A 24,929-nucleotide genomic window follows, 5' to 3' on the forward strand; every position below is an offset into this window, starting at 1 on the left:
ATTCTTGATTGTCATCTTGTTTAACTATCGGTAGTCTATGCACAGTCTCATGGACCCATCTTTCTTTTTCACAAATAGCACCGAAGCACCCCATGGTGAAAAGCTTGGTCTCACAAAACCTTTGTCAGTTAATTCTTGTAATTGTGACTTTAGTTCCTTCAACTCAGTCAGAGCCATTCGATACGGAGTAATCGAAATAGGCGTTGTCCCTGGTATTAGCTCTATACCAAATTCTACTTCTCTATTAGGGGGTAACCTGAGCAATTCTTTCGAAAATACATCCGCAACTGGTACTATTTCAACTTTCAGCTCAGACTCCTTAATATTCTTTATAAAAGCCAAATAAGCTTCACAACCTTTCTTTAAACATTTTCGGGCAGACGTTGATGATATCACAATAGGCAAATCCTCTGGTTCATCTGATTTAACCCAAAGAGTTTCACCATTTTCACATTTCAATTTAATAACCTTTTTCTCACAATTTACTACAGCATTATGGAGTGTCAACCAGTCTATACCTAAAATGACATCAAACTCATTGAATGGTAACAACATCAAATTGGCTAGAAAACAGTGACCTCTAACTATTAAGGGACATTTCTTGCATACTTTATCGACTATCACATGCTTGCCTAGAGGGTTTGACACCTTAATCATAAACTCCGTAGACTCAACAGGTATGTTCATGCTAGACACCAATTTGATGCACATATACGAATGAATAGAACCAAGGTCAATCAAAGCAATAACAGTGTTATCATAGAGAGAAAATGTACCGGTGATCACATCGGGAGAAGATGCATCTTTATGTGCATATATGGTGTAGGTTCTAGCCAGAACTTTAGCTTCTGATCTCACTGCAGTATCTCTCGTTATATTCTTCCTGCTAGCCCCAATTTCAAAATTCTTCTGATGTCTTCATTTAGAATTGGTGCCACTTGGCCTTGCACCTTAAATTTTTCTTTCTCATTTGTCTCGGGGTAATCCTTGATAAAATGGCCTTGAGAACCATATCGACAGGATCCATCGCTCATTCTACACTTGCCGAAATGACTTCTACCACAGTGTTGGCACTCTAGTCAGGAAGATTTGGCATTACCCACACTAGCCACCGATGGATCCTAAGATTTAGAACCTGAATCTTGCTTTTTACGATCTCTATATAAGTGCCCAGCTGACACATGAGAATGGGAGTAAACGTCTCTGGATTTCTTAGACTGAGATGAAAATGACTTGCTTGAATGTCTCTTTCTTGCATCTCTGGTCTCCGCTTCGGTTTTCTTCTTCTCCTTAATCAATTCTACGGGCTTACAAGCCCGATTAACAAGCACCACAAACTCCTTCAATTCAAGAACACCCACTGACAATCGGATATCCTCATTAAGTCCATCTTCAAACCTTCGACACATCTTAACCTCGGAGGACACACACTCTCGAGTATACTTACTAAGTTAGGCGAACTCCCTTTCATATTTAGTAACTATCATGCGGCCTTGCTTCAAGTCGAGAAATTCCTTACGCTTTTGATCCATGAATCTCTCACTAATATATTTCTTCCGGAATTCCTCTTGGAAGAATTCCTATGTGACCCTCTCGGAAGGTACCACTGAAACTAATTTTTTTCACCAGTGGTGTGTCGAGTCCCTCAATAAAGATAGGGTACACTTCAAGCATTCTTCGAGAGTATAAGATAATTCATCAAATACCCTGATGGTATTCTTAAGCTAGAACTCTGCCCTTTTGGGATCATCATCTTTATTTGCACGGAATTCCTCAGCTCCATGCTTTCGGATCTTGTCTACTAGGGGTCTATTCAGTCTCACAAAATCCATACCCTAGGGTGCTACAGGGACAGGTTGAGGAATAGGTGGAGGTGGAGAGGGTGGAGCATTCGGGTTCACTCAGATGAACTCTGTGTACCATTCATTCATCATGTAGAGAAAGGCTTCTTGAGCCCATTCTCCTCCTCCCTGACTAATCGTGGAAAGTTGATTAACGGATGGCACCGCCCCTTCAACAGGAGCTGGTGCATTACTTTCTACATCATTTTCCATAGTTCGATCAGGATCCATTTCTATAAAAAAAACATGATAACAAGATCAGGAGCCATCACACTATCACAATTTATTTATGGCATGTGTAGCTAGACTCGTACACATACTAGGTTAGTCTAAAATTGACTAAACCATAGCTCTGATACCATTAAATGTAACACCCCACACCTGAGTCCTACGTCGGGACGGGTACAAGGCGTTACCACACTTAATCACATGCATTCCAATATTTTTGAATCATCAAACTTAATCAAATTTAAAACTTTATCTAAACTCCTTAACATGGGCCTATGAGGCCTCAAACGTTCATCAGAAACCATTCGGGACTGACTCAGGTCTTAAACCAACTTTAGAAAAATAACCCTTAAAACAGGGCACACGCCCGTGTGGTCATTTTGACATGGCTGTGCTGATGGCCGTGTGATACACATGGCCTAAGCCTCTTGGGACACGTCCGTGCCCCATGCCCGTGTGAATTAAATTCTAAATTTGAACCTACAAGGGTTTTCACACGGCCTGACACACGCCTGTGTCTATGGCTCGTGTCTCTCATACGTCCATGACACGCCCGTGTCCTAGCCCGTATCCAAAAGCCTTGACATTCTGTTTCTAACGTCAGCATCCAATAAGGGTACACGGCCAAGGCACAAGCCCGTGGCCATAGGTCGTGTCCTCCACACGGCCGTGTCTCTGCCCATGTGTTTACTACCATGCATACTGACTTGAAATTTTTACGTGCAGCATGCCCGGGGGCTGGCGGTGTGTCACACACGACCTATTTACACGCCCGTGTGTCTACTTGTGTGGACAATATAAGGCTATTTACAAAGCCTTATGCCACCCTGAAACACAATTAATACCAATCAACATATTAAAACCTAACTTAATATGATTTCTCAACCAAACAACCATAGCTAAGGCCTATGTACCCTTCATACATTCAACCATGCCAACAATTTTACATTCATGAAAGACTATCTTGCATTTGTGTATTAACTTTCAATATTAGCCATTTTTATGGCCTTATACAAAATAAATCAAGTACTAAAACATGCCAACACATTTGGCCCCAAAATAATGTGATGCCAAAACAAATTTAAGAGCTCCTATACATGCCATAATCAAAATGATAAATCTAGTTATACTGAGTGCTTCAAAAGGTAATGTGACTGGCTTCTCCAACGTAATCGACGATCCTTGAACTACTTTGGCAGCACTAAAAGAAAATGGAAAGGAAATAGGGTAAGCATGGGAGCTTAGGAAGTACATATATGCAAATAAGTGTAATTAGAAATACATTCATCAAACAATGGCTTATCATACATAAATGATATATCATTTTAATCTCACTATCTTACTCTTCACTTATTCTATGCATACTTACTACATCTCATCACATACTAAGGTCTTCATTTGGGAGTTTAGTATACATACCTGCAATTACCCGTAAAATAACTCAAATTCATTTTCTCTATTGACATACCTCATTGAAAGTATCGCCAATCCATTCATCGAGTTACCCATCGAAAACTCGAAAATACCAATGAATACTTAGATAGTTAACTCTTAAGTACCATACAAGTAGCCAAAGCTACCTCGAACTTTGTAATACTTGTATATTTGAGCTACTCATGGGCCTTTTTACCAAGTCAGTACCCAGACCCTATAGCTCTATTATATAATGCCCGCTCATTGAGCTACTCATGAGTATATACACAAAGTCAGTACCCGGACCTAAATTACATATTTCGTTTATCTTATGAACTCAAACTCAACTCATGAGTTCAGTCTACTCAATTTCTCATGACTTACCTTTTTTTATTCCATACTATTTTCGAGGTTCAACGGAATATCATATCTAACCTGACGTTGTTACACTTGTTCACAATGGAAGTTACACTTATATAGCATTACTTATACTTTCATGGTATCGAGTCAAATTATGATACATTGTAAAAATAAAACATCTAAAAGTAAGCTACAATGACACATTATTTACATATGTACTTACCTCGGTACAAAATGATGGAAACGAACTTAATCCTTATAAACTTTGTTCTTACCCTGATCAAGACCCGAATCACGCTTCTCTTGATTTGAAAAGGCTTAAAGTTGCTAAAATTTTGAAGCTCAAAAACCCCTCTAATGGTGAAAATTTCGATGGTAAGAGAAGAGAATGAAAAGATGAAGTCATTTTGTTTTATTTTATTCAATTAAGTCACCAAACCACCTAGATTTTTTACTTTTTGACCAACTTGTCCCTTATGACCGGCCACCCTTCTAAAATTGGCCTAATTGTCTTTTAAAGACCTCCACATTATGATTCATGACAAATTAACACCCTCAGCTATCAAAATGGGACTTTTGCACTTTATGCGATTTAGTCCTTTTTTTGCAATTAAGCATGCAATTGCTAAAATAAATTCACCAAAATTTTCATGCACTTATATGATCATGCTATAACACATAAAATAATATCAAAAATATTTTCTCTGACCTCGGGTGAGTGGTTCCAAAACACTGTTCCGACTAGGCCCAAAATCGGGCTGTTACAATATATATATATATATCCATTCCACACCACCATTTAAACATATCATTCATACTCAAAATATATATATATATATATATATCCATTCCACACCACCATTTAAACATATCATTCATACTCAAAAGTACCATATCATGTTTCACACATATAGTTCAAAATGTTACCAAAACAAACATACTCAAATAGGCTTTACCTTACCAAATGTTCAAATGTTCAAACATTAGAAAAGGTTCAACAATGCTAACATTTATGTTATCAAAAGCATAACTCCTATATACATGCCACATAACCAAGATTTAAAACGATTAGAAATCTACCAAATCAATAACGGGATAGTGTGAGCTTTTCGTAGAGCCGATCAACACATTCCACAAGATAACAATCTACAAGGAAAGGAAAAACAACGGGGTAAGCATAACGAATGCTTAGTAAGTCCCTATGTATTTAAATAAGAAACTTACCTCATTATAAAATTAACCATATTAAGTTATTTAACTCAATAAAGTTTGCCTAAAATAGCAAATCACGACAATAAGGTGAGCTTTAATACATAATCAATCATATAATGTATCAACTTTATAACATATCATTGCATATCATTCCAGTAATCATATTTGTATATCAAAGCTACATATTCAAATCATTCACTAATACCACATTTGAACATCATTTACATTTTGGATAATTTCCATAACTTATTTTATATTATCAGTATTGCTAGATGAAACTCAGTAAATGGACTCGAATATATGGGTACTAATCACATCCATTGCTTTTTTCAAACTGAACATATAATCATGTCAGGTTACCCGTCCGGGCTAAACCTTTGTTCCACATATCAAATAGTTTAGCCAAAGCTGTAAATATACATGTCAGGTTACTCGTCTGGGTTAAACCTTTGAAACGACATCAGGTTACTCGTCCGAGCTAAACTTATGACACATGTATCTTTGAGTCCGGAACAAATTTTTGATCTTAGGAATCACCCTGTATCCATGTGTACAAGACATTTACGGAGTTTCATCAAGGCAATTTCAACATATAAGTTCATTTACGTTCCTTTATAATTTTGTCCAAATCTCACTTTTTGTACCAAATCGTAAACAATTCAAATTTCAATTAAAAATACATATATTTATAATTTAAAATGTATAGTAATATAAATACAATACACCATATGAACTTACCTTAAAAATTCTGTTGAGAAGTTGAATCACAAGGACTAATCAATAATTTTGCATTTTCCCCAATTATCTTTGGTTTGGTTCAAATATTGATCTATATAATAATTTAATTTAATTTATCAATTTTAAGTAGTTTATAACAACCTACTAAATGCATAATTCAATCTATTTTTTATTTTTGAATGTCCCTAAAGTTTTACATTTTATTCAATAATTACTATAACTCTTGAAATTTGAGCTTCTATTTCAAACCTAATCTCAATTACATCCTTCTAAAGCCCTCTACTATCCATAATTACAAAAATTTCATACCAATTTTTGAATTATTTACACTTTAGTCCCTATGTTCAAAACTAATAATTTTTACTTTACAAATTAATCATTTTTCATATCTAAGCTCAAAATCTAACCATTTAAGTTTAACACCAAAACCTTCAAGAACTCATCAATGGCAACTTTTAGAAACTTTAACAGTTTTACAAATTGGTACACGAGTTAGCTAAATCAAGCTCTCGAGATTTCAAAAACATAAAAATTACAAGAAAATGAATAAATCGAACTCACCTAATTAAGAGTAGAAAGTTGAAAGCTTCTCAACCCTTTTCTCTTCTTTTTACTACAGTTAGGTGAAGGAGATGATAGAAAATGACTTTCTTTTCTTTTTAATATTTGTTTATATATTTTAATTAGTTTTTTAATTAATTACAATTAACTTAATTAACCTAAGTTTAATTAAAAATTTTAATGGTTTACAACTATTCCCCACCATCGTTTAACATAATTGGAAAGGTCCAGTTGATTGGAGCTCCAATTAATTAAAATCTCATAGCGATTAACTTTTACCACTTTTACAATTTAATCTTTATACCTTGATTAACTATCTAAATGACAAAATTAATGGATCAAACTTTGATTAAACTTTATAGTAACCTCATAAATAATTAAATATTAATATTTCCAGACTCGATCATCGAAAATGGGGTTCTAATACCATCATTTTTGACACCACTGAGTTTTAAGTTTTTACAAGGTACCTAAAATTGCGCATGGGGAAAAAAACTGTATGCGGAGTAATAGGCTCAGTGGTACATTTATATTTCAAGACCTAAATATATATATATATAACACCTAACATTAACAATAAGCTTTTAGCACAAATCATGCATTTATGTTCTCAACACTTAACCAAATCATAAACCAATTTGTCAATTATATTTCATTAACAATCCACATGTATAAGCATACCGACATATTATCAATCAACCCACTCAACAAAGTAAATATTTGTTCAATTCCAACTAGTTCACCAATTACCAATCATACATTACATTTAAGAATTAAACACATACATTTATATAACCATGCCATTCAATCTGATTCTGGAGTCTACCGACTCATTCATATACGCTTCGGCCCTTAGACTTATTTTCGATTATTTTTGTGTAATAAGATACATACTTTATTCATTTCAATTCATATATAAATCTCAAGTATCATTCCAATTCATTTCAGTATAAGTTATCAAACTTATTACCAATGTCCCCTATTAACCTAACTCGGACTCGGACGGATACACGGATCATCCAACCAACACACTAAGTTGACACCGAAGTGTATTATCATATAAAGCAAGATAAAAGAAACTAGCACATAAAGTGTATATTGGTGCACGAAGAGGATCCTAGTGCACAAAGCACATAAACTTGTACACAATCCAATCCTATGACATGCCAACTATATTTTACTTAGCTCGATTTCAATTTCCTTTTTACAATTTAGTAGACATACCATTCCTCAACCAATCTCACTATCATTACCCAATTTATTAACATATCACATATAATTCATATCATTCAATATATATTTTCACCCTATTCCATAACACATGTCATATTATAAATAATTCATGCTATTTTACATTTTATTCACTTTGGTCCTTTACTTCGACAATTTGTATTCAAACTTAACCCAATGGTTCAATTTATCACTACATACTCTGTGACAGCCCTAAAGTGACCCTAGTCGGAAAGCGGTTTCGGGACTGCTAAACCGAGTCACCAAATTATTTGAATATGATATTTATTGTCCAAAATATGTGAATATGAATGTGTGAAAGTTTTAAGCTTCGATTTAGTCGATTGCATGTGAATTCAGCTAATAGGACTTATGTGTGACACTTTTGAAATGTGATAGGTTAATCTATAAGGATCTATTAGTGCATGTAATCAAAGGGTGGACTTGCATGTCAATTTCCCCCATTTAATTACTAGTGGCCGGCCATGACAAAGGGTGATGGGCAAAACATGTCATAAAACATGTTGTGTTAATGGTTTATGTTAGAAATGATAAAATAATAATGGTTAGTAGGATGATGAAAGAAAAAAAAAAGAAGAAAGAGGTCATCATCCATGTTTTCTTCCTAGCCGATTCTAAAGAAAAAAAAAAGAGAGAACAAGAGCATTCGGTGATGAAAACAAGTTGTGTTCTATGATTATTCTTGGCCGAATTGAAAGGAGGAAGAAAGGAGTGAAGCAATCGGTCATCTTAGGTCAATATTAAGGTAAGGAAGTTGATACTAGTTCTTGAAATCCTAGTTGATATTGAGTGAGATATCAAGTTATTGTTGGTAACCCATGTTGAAATTGTGATTTTGGAATAAGTAAGGTTTTCGGCTATGGAGATTGATAAGGGTGATGGTTGTGTTTCATGCTAAATCTAGATGAACAATGGTAGTTGCTTATATCTTGATATTTATGAGTTCCTTTCTTGGTTCTACCTTAGGTCCATAGGTATGATTTATGTTTGTTATGTTACTCATGGTTAAAATGATTCGACTATGGTTCATGTAAAAATAAAATATACATGATTTGGTATTAAATGATATTAGGTTATATTCGAACATAGAAAGAGTTTATTTTGGTATAAATTTGTAACATGAATTGAGTTGGAAGTTATTATAATGTACTTGTGTATTCGGGTATATGATGAAAATATATGAGGTGGTTATAATCAACTTTGTGATTCGGCTCTTGCACATATATATATTTGCACATGATGTATTGGTATGACATATATATTATCTTAAGGTATATATTTATATATGATGGTGTTTCAGTTATGGAGTAAACGATGGATGCGTATTGAGTTATAATATGTAATGCATTAGTTAGTAAAATGTATGCCATTTATATGTGGTATTAAGTATATAATTGGCCTCAACATAGACTTGCATATTCAACCACATGAGATGGATTGGTGTTGCATGTATTCAGTTAGAGGCAAGCATATTGATGCTTTTATCTTGGCTTAGATAATCGGCTAAAAGAGAGCGTGAGCTAATATGTTGAGATTGATTCATGATTTCATACACATGCGACTCTAATGTCTAATGTATATATGGGTTAAGTACCTTGAGTTTCTCTTCTTGATGTTCAAGTGATTAAATCAATTTATTTGTTAAATTAAGCTCAAGAGCAAAGGGGAACTAAATCCGATAAAGGGAAGGAAAAAGTGGTCGAATAGCCATCGAAATCGTTCGACAACATCCGAAGTAAGTTTTCGAGTAACGAGACTTAGTTTACGATTTGATTAAGTCATGACGTATGAGCATAACAAATATACGGTGATATGATGATTCTACTTGAATTATATGTTGAGTTAATTAGTCTATGCGTATGACGGGTAGCTGTATGTGCATAGAATCGTGTCATAAAACAAACTAAACCATGCTGTTTGTATGTGGCTAGTGAGCCGAAAATGGGATCGCTTAATACGTGACTTGTGTTTGAACTCTAATTATGAAAATGAAATATAGATGTGTCATGATTTATTGATATGTGCATGAATATTTGGATGATAACCGGGCTAAGTCCCGAGGCATTTGCGCTAGTGACTAGTTCTGGGCTAAGTCCCGAAGGCATTTGTGCGAGTTACTATATCCGAGCTAAGTCCCGAAGGCATTTGTGCGAGTTACCATATCCGGGCTAAGTCCCAAAGGCATTTGTGCGAGTTACTATATCCGGGCTATGTCCCGAAGGCATTCGAGCGAGTAGCTATATCCGGTTAAATCCCGAAGGTACTTGGCTTGGGAACGAGCGACCTTGCTGTATAGTTTCAATTAATACGCTCGTAAAATCCCAGCGATGAGGTATGTTTCGTATATACTTTGAATTAGTTGATCCCTTACAAATAGTATTCGTCAATCGATAAATAAGCTACCGCCTTTGGCTAAGTTGATCTTTGTGTATGAATATAAGGGTTGGTAATGTGAAGTAAGTATGATATTGAGAATTTGTGCATATGAAATTATCCGTTTAGCCATATGAATGTTACACTTTAGTTGTGTCAAATTTTATGGCTCAAAACTTACTAAGCATTAAATGCTTACTCCGTTTCTTTGAATCTCAGATTATAGATTTTGGTTCGTCACCTATCGGACTCGGGATTGTCGAAGTCAAGTCGTCCACACTATCAAACCCCTTTTGGTACACTTTTGGTTGAACTTTGAAATGGCATGTATAGGACTACCCTTTTTGTTGTGGGTCATGTACCCTTCGGTTTTGTATAAATTTGGATAGCCATGCGAAAATGGCTTATATATATATTTGAGCATAATGTTATAATCATTTTGTATGTATATGGTTATTGAGAGGTGTGGATATGCTTGGCAATGATTGGCCATTGGAATGGTTAATCACGATCATACATTGTACTATATATATTCTAAAGGGTTAGTTGAATCATGGAAACTGTGTAATAGTTAAAGTCTACCTTAAAGGCAGATGCTGGCAGCAGCAGTGGTGTGAATTTGAAAAATCACTAAAAATAGTAGGAATGGAATTAAATAGTGAATAAATTATGTAATCGAACCTTGATGAATCTAATTCCATATGGAAGAAACGAAACGGTCATATGCATCGTATTTTAAGAGATATTCAAGTTTTCGTGGGACAGGGCCAGAGCGATTTCTGGATCCCCTGATCTGACTTTGGAAATTCATTATAAATTAACCAGAGATAATTAGAAGTCATGCCATATATGTATAGATTCCTTTTTGAGTCTAGTTTCATTAGAAACAAATGGCATAAGTATTGAAGCCCTGTATAAGGAGTTATCTAAGTCGCAATGCAGGAAGGTCAGTGTAGTCAAACCCTGTAACAGGGGAGACTTTAACTAATAAACTGTACTAATTGGCTTGACCAAAAATTCTAGAAAAAAATTTATGGATGGATATATGAGTCTAGTTTCAGGAAAAAATTACGAAACTGATTTTCGAGTTTTGGAACTCAAGATATGATTTTTAAGGTGACAGTGACGCAGTTAGTCAGCTGTCTGGAAATTTTTAAAATGGACTGTGAAAATAAGTGAATTTAGTCTGTGAACCCCTCGTGTCCGACTCCGGTAACGGTCTCGGGTACGGGGTGTTACATACTCGCTTTGACATTCCCATATGTAGATAATATGAAAATACAATTAATTAAAATGACCTTCAATTATAAATGTACAAACTAAGATTTCACACGTCACTCGTTGATGATTTTCGCATTTCCTTTCCCTCTCGACGGTTTGATGTTGTCGTTAGCTATGAATAATCATAAAAACATATCACATTATCAAATTCCAATCGAATAAGAATCAAATATAAATTTTTACATATTTTTTAAATTATTCAATTTAGTGCTTAAAATCAGGACAAACATAATTTTCAATTTAAGGCCTTGATTTAAAATCCAATTTCACTAAAACTCATTAAGGAACCTTTATTTTCTATCCCTACCAAAAATTCATGATAATTTTTCATTTTATTCAATTTGGTCTCTAATGTACGAAACTAGCAATTAAGCTTTACAATTTAGTCCTTTTCATAAACTAAGCTTAATTTCTAACAAATTCACACAAATTTCATTCAACTATCAACAAGGGAAAATTTTAAAACTTTAAAAATACAAATTGGTACATGGGTTAGCTAAATTCAAGCTCCCATAACCTCAAATCTATTAAAAAAATAATGAAAAATGGCTATGCACTTACTTGAAATTAAAGCCAAAAGCTTCAAACCTGACAAAAATGGTGTTTTCTTCTTAGGCTAGTTGTAAAAGATGAATTATGATCTCTCCTTCCATTAAATTTCCTTTTATACTTAGCTTAATGGTTAATTAACCTTAATTTACTTGATTAATCATGTTTTTCTTAACTAATAAACCTTGATTTTATAAATTTAATTTATACATGTGTTGTCGTCCACTAGTTTATGATTTAAAATGATTTATTAACTATTTTGACCTTTTGAATAATTACAATTTAAGTCCCTGAACCTTAATTAGACGCAATTTCAGTTAAATCACTTAACCAAATTTAAATTCATCAATAGTGTAACTCTGTAAATATTTGAATATTTACAGACTCAGTTGATAGAAATGGGGTCTCAAAATTGTTTTTTCCAACACCATTGGTTTGGAAACTAGGTTGTTTCAAATTAACTAAATTAAACAGTATTCTTTTGATTCTACGATGATTCGAATTCAGGCTATTCCTAGGGTATATAAACACTCAGCCACTAGGCCAAAACTTAGAGTTCAATTTACATAGTATTTATCATTAATTATTTATACTTAGGTAATGACCAATGAGTATATGTTTAATATTAGAGAATAAATTAACCCAACAAACAAGGAATACGGGAGTAATTAGATGAAGTTGTATAATGTTTAATTTTCTTATCAATAATAATCATGTTCGGAATATTTTCTTAGACTAATATATCACATACAATGTTTCGATTTTAAGTTTTATTACTTGTTAAAGAAATTTTTTGTCATTATTATCGATGATTTTATAATAATTTTCTTTTGTTCTTTTAAAATTTAAATTATATAGTTGTGCAATTACAATTTATACTACCAAACATGAGATAGAAAACAAATATCTAATTGCATTCTATCAACCAAACACATCTAGATAATTCTAATTTCTCGTAATTATAAGAGATTGCAATTACAACCCTAATAATTAAACTTTCATCCAATTGTTCTTTGGTGTCCTAATCGCCCTTTGATGTCGAAGTAATTAATTAAAAAATTAGTGTAAATTGAAAATTACCTGATGCTTACGCACCAAAATTTTGAAACAAAAATGCTTAATATAATATTTCATACTCGAAGTTCACACTTTTTCCTAGTTTGGTACTTAATTTTTTTCTCAAATTGGTACCTAAATTTGTCAAACATTATACAATTTACTCCAATATGCTAACATTGTTGTTTTTTAATAGGATAGCAAAAATAATCAATATATGATCGACATATGGTAGCTGACATGAAGTTTCTATATTTTTTGTATTTAAACGTTCAATTACTTTTAGTTTAATTATTATTTTTGTTTAATTTTTAATTTAACATAATAATATTTTTATTTTGGGTTTTAAAATCTTGTTTTCTTCTTCAATACCCATTTGTTAAGCATTGCTCAAAGTCCAATTTTTGAACATGTATTTTTTTTATACTAATGATATTTTGGTGGAATTGAGGGATTTATAAAGATCATGCCATGTTTTAACATGCATTGCCTCTTGAATCATTCTTGCCATTAATAATCAAAGTAATCTCAACTTTAATGAAAAGTAAAATTTGAGCATATTGTTTAGCGAAACAACAGAAACTCCAAAAAAATGTAATTATTTTTGCCATTAAATTCCATTTTATCTGCCATATGTTGATAATATAATTGCTATTTCTGAGCCCTCATAAAAAGAACTACAATTGTTTGCTTTTTGAGTAATTTGTATAGCATTTAACAAATTCAAGTACCAAAATTGGACTAAAAAATAGCTTAGGTACTAAATTAAGAACAAATGTAAGTTTAAGTGTCAAATGTTATATTAAGCCAAAGAAAAATTGCTATTTTCTTTCCTTCTCGGAAATTCCTAAAAGTAAAGGGACCGGATATAAATAAAACAACTAATATAGGGTGATTTGACTGATTTTCCATCCCCGAAAAATTTTCCTTCTCTTTTCTCATTTATTTTCCTAGGGTTTGCTATAAATCTCGGTTAGTCTTTCGTTGATAATCAACATTCACTTAGGAGGAAGCGAAGAACAAAATGAGAGGATTAATGAACAAGCTAGTGTCCCGCTCTCTCTCTGTCGCCGGCAAATGGCAGCAACAGCAGCTCCGCCGTCTCAACATTCACGAATATCAGGTTTTTTTTTTCTTTTACTTTATGTATTTATCTTTCCATGCAATTGCATCTCGAATTATCTCTTAGAAAATTTAAATGGAAACTATGATTTCCAATAGAATACTTCATAAGTGATATATTTTGTACTAATTTTACTACCTGTTCGGTTCCTGTGAAATTATTTTGACGTTGTTGACGGTTTTTGTTTCCTTTATATTTATTTGGAGATTAAACTTTGAGTTTTATGCATTTCACTCTTTCTTTGGGATCTGTATACCTGTTCGGAAATACGAATTTCATGTAAGCGTCCTGGTTATTGATGAATTTTGGTTATCTGAAAATCAGGGTGCTGACTTGATGAACAAATATGGAATTAACGTGCCGAAAGGAGTTGCGGTTTCTACTATCGATGAAGTTAAAGAAGCAGTCAAATCTGCCTTCCCCAATGAAAATGAGGTAAGTTCTCTCAATTCGTGCAATGGCTTTTATGTTTCGATGTTTTAGAGTGTTAATTGGTTGTCTTAAGCAAAGCAGAGTTATTGGTTTGTGTTCTTAACCATGGATAATCCAGGTTTCAAAAAACAATTTTATGGCATATTTGGATATGACATGATTGAATAAGACAGGTGTTAATAGATTTGATTGTGCTTCAGTTGGTTGTTAAAAGTCAAATTTTGGCTGGTGGAAGAGGCTTGGGAACATTCCAAAATGGTTTTAAGGGTGGAGTTCACATCGTTAAGGCTGACCAAGTTGAAGATATTGCTGGTACTGAATAGTTATCTTTACAGAAAAATTAGAGTGTATTACAAATTGCCAAATACATTTATGTATTGAGTATTGTTCTGGAGTTTTTCATTTATCTTTGCAAAATATGATATTCATAAATGTTGTCTTGCCAGTCACTGAGATGCTTTGTATGCTAGTTAGCATGAAATGACTTTCGTTTTACTTTCCTTTTTCTATGTGAAGGCCTTTCGTAGTTATTTTATAATAGGTGCTTTATTTTAATTGCATGCAGGGAAGATGCTTGGCCAGATACTTGTTACCAAACAAACTGGCCCCCAAGGCAAAGTTGTCGGCAAGGTTTGTTACCCATCCCTTTTTGGTGTGGAATTTAACTGTCCGTTATTCTGTGCAGTGGTATCAATTTTACTTGGGCTTGGATGATCTCTACTAACTTCATTATCTTTTACAGGTTTACCTGTGTGAAAAATTGTCACTTGTGAATGAGATGTACTTTGCTATCACTCTGGATCGTAAAACTGCGGGTCCGGTATGTTCCCAAACTCTGTAGATTAATCTTTATGGCTGCTGGAGACGTCATTTTTGTTCACCTGATTACTTTTTGTTAAGATTAAATGATTCTCCTGAAGCCAAAGGCGCTTCATTTTTCTATTTTTTATGTTGTTTCTAGCTTATAATTGCCTGCAGCAAGGGAGGAACCAGCATTGAAGACCTTGCAGAGAAATATCCTGATATGATTATTAAGGTGATAATCATTCCCCCTTCTGATGTTTTAGTATAATTTGTAAGGCATTCTCTTCCCTCAGTGATCATGATATATTCATGGCAATTGATTTATCTTTTTTTTCCTGATAGGTACCTGTTGATGTCTTCAAGGGAATTACTGATGAAGATGCTGCCAGAGTTGTTGATGGTTTGGCTCCCAAGGTTGCCGATAGAAATGATTCTATTGAACAAGTGAAGAAACTATATAAGCTTTTCTGTGAACGTGATTGCACGTTGTTGGAAGTTAGTATTTCTGTTTGGCTATATTTTCCGTTTGACCATCTCATGTGTTTCAAGTAGCTTTGCTTGTTAACTGCAAATTGCATTCTGTTTTGGTTAGTGATAAATCTTTGTGTGAATTGTTTATTCTCTTGGACAGATCAATCCTCTTGCTGAGACTTCTAGCAACCAATTAGTAGCTGCTGATGCAAAGTTGAACTTTGATGATAATGCTGCCTTTCGTCAAAAGGAGATATTTGCTCTCCGTGATCCATCTCAAGAGGATCCTCGGGAGGTATGGAATTGTCTCCATTTTACCTTTTTTTTTTTTTTTTTGTCTGTGTGTGTGTGTTTACAAATGATTATTCTTGGTTGTTTTGTAAATCATAAGTTGGACTACATGATAATCAGTATCTGTACTCTTGGTCCTATTCTGCATTTCCTATTATTATAGGTTGCTGCTGCCAAAGCTGATTTAAATTACATTGGGTTAGATGGAGAAATTGGTTGCATGGTGAATGGTGCAGGGTTGGCGATGGCTACAATGGATATAATTAAATTTCATGGAGGAACTCCTGCCAATTTTCTGGATGTAGGTGGAAATGCTTCTGAAGGCCAGGTAAGGATGTTCTTTGCCTTTAATACTCTCATATTGCCTTTCTGTGGCAATTTTGTTGTTTAAATGTGTTTACTTTCTGGCACTGGCGCATTTGCTTTTATTTACTGTTTCTTATAGTTTTGAAGCTATGCATTTAAAGAACATGTGAGCACACACTTCTATACATGATTTTATGTATTGTTTCTGCTGCGGTTCATGCATTTCTAGCATCACTGGTCATGATATACTGTTATTTGCTTTATGAAAAATTTGGTATCTAACAGCGATGTTGATGTAATAATCTCTGTTGAATGTATTTGCTCGTTAATTCTTAGATTATGTGGAACAGGTGGTCGAGGCATTTAAGATTTTGACTTCTGATGATAAAGTGAAAGCCATTTTGGTGAATATATTTGGAGGAATAATGAAATGTGATGTGATTGCAAGTGGGATCGTCAATGCTGCCAAACAGGTGACAGTTCTTTGGAGTGGCTTCTCTGTTTACATTGGTGACCAAGTACTTGTGTGTCACACTAGCATTTTATCTTACTGTATGTGGGTGAATCATCATTTTAACACTGATGCAGGGAAACCAAACTGCTTGTTAGAAGTTTATGAAGCCCAAAGTAGGAGTGCCTTTTTAGAATATATATATATATATAGGTAGATAGATAGATATGGATATAAAAGAATGTAGACGATCTGTTTTTTATTGCTTCCATAAGGATATTAAAGGCTTGACTTACGTTTGATCTTGTGTTACAGGTGGCCCTAAAAGTTCCTGTGGTGGTCCGTCTTGAAGGCACCAATGTTGACCAAGGAAAGCGAATTTTGAAGGTAAAGTGGAAATGCGATGGATGTAATTTTATAATATCTTGACAAGACTTGATGTCTTTTTTGGTTTCCTTGGCGATTGTCAATGGTCCTGCAGGAAAGTGGAATGACACTAATTACAGCAGAAGATTTGGATAAAGCTGCAGAGAAAGCAGTTAAGGCAGCCAGCAAATGAGAAATTTAAGATACGAGTCCTTTGTTCTTATTGTTTCTCATCTTTCACAGCATTGATGAGTTTTTCCTTTATTTTTCTTTTCATCAAGCCCATAGAATCTTGTTAATGATAAAGCAGCAGGGGGTTACTGTCCTGCAAAATTTATATATTTGCCACATTTGCTCCGGACAGTTGGCATATAATTCAAAGTTGATATAACATCCTTCTTTGATTTGAGAAAATATAGTTTGGAAATTTTATGTTAAATATTGCAAGGGTTATGTGCGTCGGCTGATGGAAGCGATCAATTTTAAGTTGCAACAGTAGTTTTAATGAGATTACTTTTGAGGCTCAGTTCACACATACAGACACACGCTCGCAATTTAATTGCAGGTCTAATACAGCTCATGAATGTAAGAGGGACTTAGTGATGAAAGGTGTTAATTTATTCCTTCTTCAACAATTGTGCAATCTTGTTGGAAATGCAGTAGGAGGTGGATTGTATGGTGATCATGGGATTGACTCCAATTGCAGTTGGCAGGACACTAGCATCGCAAACAAACAAACCTTCAGCTTCCCAACTCTGACCATTCTCATCCACAGCACCCTCTTCCTCGGTTGCGCCCATTCTACAACTTCCTATCTGATGAGCTGTAATATAGAGGGTCCAATACTCATCCTTGGAACTAAGCCCTCCTACCACGGGAACGTTATCCAAAAACTCCTGCAAACTTTCTTCTGTAAGACCTTTGCATTTAATTCTCTGGCCATCGCTTCGATAGGTTCCCACTTCCACTGCCCCAGCTGCAATCAGAACCCTTAACACCTGTCTCAACCCAATCTTTAGATTTTCTTTATCCACTTCACTCAACCGATACTTGATCTTCCCTTCTTCCATTACTTCTCCTGAACCCTGGTCTCTTATCAGCGTGAAAAGGTGAGCCAATCTTGGATACCTCACCATTCTTTCCTTCAGCTCCCTCCCTGAAACCCATGGAGATATGGCTGCGAACGATGCTGGTCCTAGTGCAGGAGCTTGGATGATTGCATGGACATTATTGGATTCTTCTGAAACAATCCTGTGGAATGAAGTTATGATTCCGCCCTCGTAGCTTTTGCCTTTGATACCTGTTTCATCTTCTGGAAAGTATCCCCAAGCTACAAGCGCTGGATGCAAATGAAGGTTCCTGCCAATATTTGGGTTTTTTAACCCACTAGATATCATCAAAGGAGGAGTCAGTAGAGATCCACATGCTGAAATCGTTGTTTTAGCCTCAAATTGCAGCTTCTTGGTCAGATTTTTGTTCAAAGATGTGGCAACCACACCCAGGCATTTCTTTCTTCTCCTCGCATCCTCATTGTTATTCGCCAAGATAAGCCTATCAGCTTTGCATGCTGTTAGGATCACAGCACCACAACCTTGCGCATCAACCAGCCAAGTGGTAGCAGTTCCTTTCTTGTCTCCTGTTCTACACCCAAGATTGCAGGAACCACAGTAATGATCCTGCGGTGAATTCCTCGGAACTGCTTCCACTTTCAACCCAAGATTCTCACACCCTTTTCTAAGAACTTGGTTTTGTAACCCTTCTTCCGTACAATTTTCTGTAACACCGAGCCTCTGGTACACGGCGTCCATCGCATTTTCATATTCAGAGCTACGAAAGAGTGGAATTTTATGACCCAGGGACCACTCTTTGAGCACGTTATTGGGAGTTTTGATTGATGCAGACCAATTAATAGCGGAACCCCCTCCAACTGTTGAGCCAGCCATGATCATAAATTTCCCGTTGGTGGTTGTCAAAAAGCCTCCATACTCATAAAGCTCTGACATAGAGGGACCTTCTAGAGAAGTATAATCTGTAGTTGCAAAATAGTTGCCTTTCTCAATAACAACCACTTTATGGCCTGAGCTTGCAAGAACTGCCGCAGCAACCCCTCCACCGCAACCAGACCCAACAATCACTACATCACATTTGATCTTGAAGACGTTGTGATCTGGATCTTCCGTGACTTGAAGGCCTTTTTCAGTGAGGGATTGAACGAAGGTGGAGTCATCTTCGTGCATTGTTTCTATAATACCCTTTCGCCCATGAGGAGAAGATACCCTTTTCTGCCGCTTGTCTACGTTGTATCCTATTGCTTTCCATGATGGGTTCTCTGAGTTTTCATCAGTCTGAGACACAAATTTGAAAAGCTAGCCTTGTTCGTTATTGACTTACACATCAAGTATTAATCATTATGTTCTCGATTCCATGTAATCAAATCGTATCTTAATTCCTTCAAAATGCACTAATTATGATAACAGCTCTCTCATGCACGAAACACTAGAACTATTATCCAACAAATATATTTATATAATCAAGCGTTATATAAATTTTAAAAAATTCATACACATGGGTGTATTCATAAAATTTTCATGTCCTGTTAGTTTTTTGACATACAGAATGAATTACGAGAATTACTACTTCCATCAGTCTTTTTCATTTCTTTCTTTATTTGAGCAAATAGTATTTTCAGTTTTGATTCTTGAACCCATTTTAAGGCATATATTAGCCAATCTGGATTAATAAAAACAATTTAGTAATTATTAAATGCGTTCTGTAAAGGAGAGGATAATATTACATTATATTATATTGGGTAAATTGGGTAGATTACTCAATTAGTCACTAAATTATAGATAAGTTTTCATTTTAGTCACTTAACTAAAAAGTTATGTTTTGATCATTAAATTATTTAAAATTTTCATTTAAGTCATTAGACTATTAAAATCGATATTATATATATATATTTTACTACATACACCGATCTAAAGCTCCCTTTCATTTTTCTTCTACAGTTTAGTTATTTTTAATAAATAATTTTAGATGACACGAATCTGCAAACTAAAGTTCAAATAAATTTTTTCTATTTTTGATATTGACCGTTAAATTGATTTGGACTTAAGATTTATATTCTTTTATTCGTTAATAGTATACTGATTCATCGTACTAATGATTAAATCATCACTTGAAGTTTACTAATGAAATTTTAAAAGAAAAACTTAATAATTTAGTGATTTATATAAAACTTTTAATAGTTTAATGATTTGAATGAATTTTTTAAATAATTTACTGATAAATTGTAAGTTTTTTAGTTAGAAGATAGGAGGAAGATGGATGAGGAAAAATTAATAGAAAAGGTAAAGAGTTTACCATGGAGAAAAAGATGAACAAGCAGTAAGTTTTGATCAATGCAAAAACAGCTCTAAGAGGTAAGCGATGATGGCCATTGCTTGACCATTTCATTAGTATTTTTTCTCTTCTCTCCACTGGCAGTTCCGAAAACTTGTGAATGAATGGCCATTTCCAGTCACAGCAATCCCACCCGCAAAGCAACAATGCGCCCAATCTAAACGATATAACTGCCAATACTACTTTCACAAACGAGAGTACCCTGGGTTCAACCACCCTCTTCACCATCATCTCTGCTACCTGTTTATTTTAAAACAATTCCCCATTACCAAGTATATGCACGTAGAAAACTGTTCAATTAGCTAATTACAACAAGAGTTGAAGGAATGAAGATTGGGATTTTGATTACCTCATCAGGAAGTGGAGGCTCAGCCCCAGAAGCTTTGTAGAAAGCATCAAGGGAAGAAGCCTGGTGGGCTGAATCAAGTGGGAGAGGAGGGATTAAAGCTTCACAGGTGGCAGCAAGTGATCGGATTTGAGCTGAAGAGAAACCATGGGTGTATGTAGTTTTTCTCCTACCCCCTCTCAGCAAAGGATGAGCATCACCGGTTTCATGGTTTCCGATTTCCATGGTGTTCTTTCTTAGCTAATCTTTTGCTTTGCTTCGCTGCTTTACGCAACCTTGAATGGTTTTTATAAAATAGGCCAGTAATCTACCCGTGCTCGATTCCCTGTTGGGTCATCATCAGAAAGAAGGCCGATTGAAAGAGGTCGTTTGTATTGTCTAAAATAAGAAAGAGGTCGGTTGTCTCACATGCGGTATGGGTGTTATCTAATCCTTCATTGACCTTTTCGTCTCATTTGTGGGGGTGTTTCTTTTCTATAAATAATTTTGTTGGAGGCTCAAATGATGTGATATTTTAAAAATGCAATTAATTTATTATCTAACTCTGGTTAAACAGTTTGGTTATGCTTTTATGATTGGGACCCAAGTGCAGTTTATTTTTATTATATGACACCGACAAGACAACAATCCTATATTTATCAAAAGGTAATAACTGAACTAGCGGCGCTTCTTGCTTATGATAGGCATTTACTAATAAAACCTTTTAAGTCAATAGCAAAATATTTTTATTGCTAGGCTTTCGTCTAATAAAGATTGGGAACAATATATACTCTTTTAGTTTTAAAAATTATAGAAAATTTACTAACTTTTAAATTTTATTTTTCATACTAATATTTGGTAAAATAAATTATACATTAATAATAATTTATAAAATTTAATAAATTTAAAATAAATTTATTAAGACCAACCAATTTTGGTACTCTTTCGTGTTTTTTGGTACTTTCTCATAATTTTTGGTATTTTTTATTTTTTATATTTTCTCATTTTTTTTAGCACTTCCTCATAGTTTTTTATATTTTCTCATATTTTTTTTGTACTCCTTCATGGTTTTTAGGTAGAAAACTTGATGAGATCTTGGCAATTGGGAGGAGAGATTTAAGAAAGAAAGCTTAGGCTTTGTTGATAAGGGTAAATATGTAATGCCAAGTCCTACCGTCTTTGTTAAAACATCTAGTCCAAAGGAAGTTGGTGAAAGCTCTAAGCCAATGCTATTCAAGACATTCAAGAAGATTGTTCATAAGGTGATTTGTCATTATTGAGGTGTTTTTGGTCATGTAAGACCTCATTGTTTTAAGATGTTGCATGATCTAACATGGAGGAATGCAGTGTGTAAGGAAGTGCCCACTCCTAGTGTGACAACCCTAAATTGACCCTAGTCGAAAAGTGGTTTCAGGATCGCTAAACCGAGTCATAAAAATAATTAACCGTCATAGTTGATGCTCATTATATGTACATATGCATGTGTGAAAATTTCATGTTTGGATTTTGTTAATGTAAGTGAATTTTATCAAATAGGACTTGTGTGAGAAAATTAGAAATGTGCTAGGCAAATGTAAAGTGGTCTATTAATGCATGTGGTGAAAATGATGGGTTTGCATGTCAATTTACCTAAAATTTAAGCATGGTGGCCGGCCATGCTATGAGTGGAAACATGTTGCAAACATGTTGGGTTAGTGGTTATGTTAGAAAGAATAAAATAATGAAAAAAAAAGAATATGATGAAAACAAAGGAAAAAAAAAGTGTCCATCCTTTCACATTTTTCTTCCTTGGCCGAATGTTCTAAGAAGAAGGGGGGGAGAGCTTGAGAAAATCAGCTATGGTAGTTTGCTAGACTAAGGTATGTTTGATGTTGTCCATGAGATTCATGCATGTTTTTAGTTGTTAGTTTGAGTTCTACCTAGCCCATGGTTTAAATCTTTGCTATGGGATGGAGATGATATTCGGCCATGGGTGTTGTCTTCTTGGTTGATGTTTGATGTTGTGGTGATGAGGCATGAAGATGAGTTAAGTTTCGGCTAAAGTGGATTTGTGTTGATGCCATTTGCATGCTAAGTGTGAAGCTTTGTAATGATACATGTGTATGGTGCTTTTGATGTTGTGAATGGAAGTAGTGGAAAAGTAAAAGAAAATTTATGTAGAAATGTGGTATATGTGGATTTGTAGGATGTTATAAATATATGTGAAGCCATGCTAGATTAGGAAGAATTCGGTCAAGTGTTCATGAGATGAAATTTTGTGTTTAGGTGAATTAAAGATGATAGTATAGTTGATATCATGTATATATGTATGCATATTCGCCATCAAATTAAGAGCATAGGTGATGTTGAGTCTAAGCTTTGTACATTCGCCATATATATATATATATATATGCATGTGTGATTGAATTATTGATAGTAGGCGATAGCATATGGTTATTAGTCGAATAGCTCAAAAACATATGGTAGGAAGATAAGAATTAGTCATGTATCTCCTATGATATGAAATCATTAATATTTTGATATAAATATTTAGCAAGACGGTTAAACTAGTTAATTTGTTGATTAAGCTCAAGAAGTTAAAGGAGGAGAATCAAGCAAAGGCAAAGGAAAGGACATCGAGTAGCCGAGTTAGAATCGTTTTACCCAACACAAGGTAAGTTATTAAGCATATATTTTGTATTGATATAAATAATCATAATAACTATGTACTTATGCCGAATGGAATGATATATAAATGCATGAAGTGACAAAATTTATCGAGTGTAAAAAAAAGAAGTGAGATGAATTGAGTTGTTGATTTTGGCACTAAGTGTGCGGGTATAAACGTTTACTATAATGAGATTGGCACTAAGTGTGCGAGTTTAATTGTATAGCACTAAGTGTGCGAGTTTGAATTGTATAGCACTAAGTGTGCGGGTTTGAATATTAAGCACTAAGTGTGCGGACTTACTGTATATTTTCGAATAATCATTAACGTTAAGTGTGCGACTTTATCGAGTAGATGTTATGTTTATATTTGGAACTGAGCTTGGTAAGTCTTGAACCTATGTGGTGATTATATTTGAAGTAGGAACATAATATTATTGTGGAGTAGATGAAATGCTATTATTAGTATAATTTAAATGAAGATAAAATGATGTGTGGAGATGCATCAAATATCATATCGAATATCATACGAGATGTCAATGGAGGCTTGGCTAGTTGAGAGCATGTAATCATAAATGTGCGTGAAATTATGGCATAGTCGGTATGGATGGAGTACCTAATCTTGCATTATTTGATTTCTTTTATGATATTTTATAGATGGACAGTAGTGTAATGCTTATGACTTACTGAGTTATATACTCATTCGGTGTGTTTATTTGTCACTTGTTTAGGTTCCTTTGATTCATTTTTGTGTGCTCGGGACCATCGTCGAAGTCATCACACCAGCTTGCAACTTTTGGTATCTTCTTCCTAGTTGGTCTAAGAGAACATTTCGGCATGTATAGGCTATTATGTTTTGTTTGAACTTTGGTATGTAAAACTTTGGATAGCCATGCGAAAATGGCTTATATACGTTTTGAGCATAATGTTATAGTCATCTTGAATGTATATGTTCATTAAAAGGCATGGAAACTATGTAATAGGTAAAGTCTACCTTAAAAATGGATGCTGATAGCAGCAGTGATGTGGATGTGAAAAATCACTAAAAATAGTAGGAATGGAATTAAATAGTGAATAAATTATGTAATCGAACCTTGATGAATCTATTTTCATAGTAAAGTAACGAAATGATCATATGAACAGTATATTAGGAGATATTTAGGTTTTCGCAAAACAGGGCTAGGACGGTTTCTGGATTCCCTGTTCCTACTTTGGAAATTCATTATAAATTAACCAGAGATAATTAGAAGTTGTTCCATATATGTACAGATTCCTTTTCGAGTATAGTTTCTATAGAAGCAAACGGCATCAGTATTGAAGCCCTGTACAGGGAGATATCCAAGTCGTAATGCCTGAAGATCAGTGTGGTCGAACCCTGAAACAGGGGGGACTTTAACTAATAAACTGTACTAATTGGCTCAACCAAAAATTTTAGAAAAAAAATTTTAG

The 24,929-nt window shown here is 34.4% G+C and overlaps 2 protein-coding genes and 1 long non-coding RNA gene across 3 annotated transcripts; 2 read left to right on the forward strand and 1 right to left on the reverse strand.

Annotated features, from left to right (window-relative positions):
* The first annotated feature begins 13,743 nt into the window (after nt 1-13,743).
* On the forward strand, nt 13,744-17,521 carry LOC108451229 (succinate--CoA ligase [ADP-forming] subunit beta, mitochondrial). Its single transcript, XM_017748947.2, has 12 exons — nt 13,744-13,986; nt 14,311-14,421; nt 14,619-14,730; nt 14,984-15,048; nt 15,161-15,238; nt 15,380-15,454; nt 15,565-15,717; nt 15,854-15,988; nt 16,148-16,312; nt 16,641-16,763; nt 17,057-17,128; nt 17,223-17,521. The coding sequence occupies exons 1-12, from the start codon at nt 13,888-13,890 to the stop codon at nt 17,298-17,300; spliced, it is 1,266 nt and encodes a 421-aa protein (XP_017604436.1). The 5' UTR covers nt 13,744-13,887; the 3' UTR covers nt 17,301-17,521.
* Nucleotides 17,522-17,587: 66 nt separating this feature from the next.
* LOC108451218 (long-chain-alcohol oxidase FAO2) lies at nt 17,588-21,330 on the reverse strand. Its single transcript, XM_017748939.2, has 3 exons — nt 20,859-21,330; nt 20,471-20,749; nt 17,588-19,452 (listed from the first exon to the last, which is right to left on the reverse strand). Exons 1-3 carry the CDS (start codon nt 21,078-21,080, stop codon nt 17,725-17,727), a joined length of 2,229 nt encoding a protein of 742 aa, XP_017604428.1. The 5' UTR covers nt 21,081-21,330; the 3' UTR covers nt 17,588-17,724.
* A 1,999-nt stretch (nt 21,331-23,329) lies between these two features.
* Nucleotides 23,330-24,442, forward strand: LOC128295245 (uncharacterized). Its single transcript, XR_008285590.1, has 2 exons — nt 23,330-23,487; nt 24,212-24,442. It is a non-coding gene; the product is annotated as an uncharacterized LOC128295245 (long non-coding RNA).
* The last annotated feature ends 487 nt before the right edge of the window (nt 24,443-24,929 follow it).

The sequence above is a fragment of the Gossypium arboreum genome, chromosome 7, assembly GCF_025698485.1.
Source record: "Gossypium arboreum isolate Shixiya-1 chromosome 7, ASM2569848v2, whole genome shotgun sequence".
NCBI lineage: Eukaryota > Viridiplantae > Streptophyta > Magnoliopsida > Malvales > Malvaceae > Gossypium > Gossypium arboreum.

What these genes read in the sequence shown, in the direction of transcription:
- LOC108451229 (XM_017748947.2), top strand. Translation starts at nt 13,888, where the DNA reads ATGAGAGGATTAATGAACAAGCTAGTGTCCCGCTCTCTCTCTGTCGCC. An exon ending in CTCAAGAGGATCCTCGGGAG is followed by an intron (nt 15,989 to 16,147) that starts GTATGGAATTGT and finishes CTATTATTATAG; the next exon opens with GTTGCTGCTGCCAAAGCTGA. An exon ending in GAAATGCTTCTGAAGGCCAG is followed by an intron (nt 16,313 to 16,640) that starts GTAAGGATGTTC and finishes TATGTGGAACAG; the next exon opens with GTGGTCGAGGCATTTAAGAT.
- LOC108451218 (XM_017748939.2), bottom strand. Translation starts at nt 21,080, where the DNA reads ATGGAAATCGGAAACCATGAAACCGGTGATGCTCATCCTTTGCTGAGA. An exon ending in AGCCTCCACTTCCTGATGAG is followed by an intron (nt 20,750 to 20,858) that starts GTAATCAAAATC and finishes TAAAATAAACAG; the next exon opens with GTAGCAGAGATGATGGTGAA. An exon ending in TGTTCATCTTTTTCTCCATG is followed by an intron (nt 19,453 to 20,470) that starts GTAAACTCTTTA and finishes TTTGTGTCTCAG; the next exon opens with ACTGATGAAAACTCAGAGAA.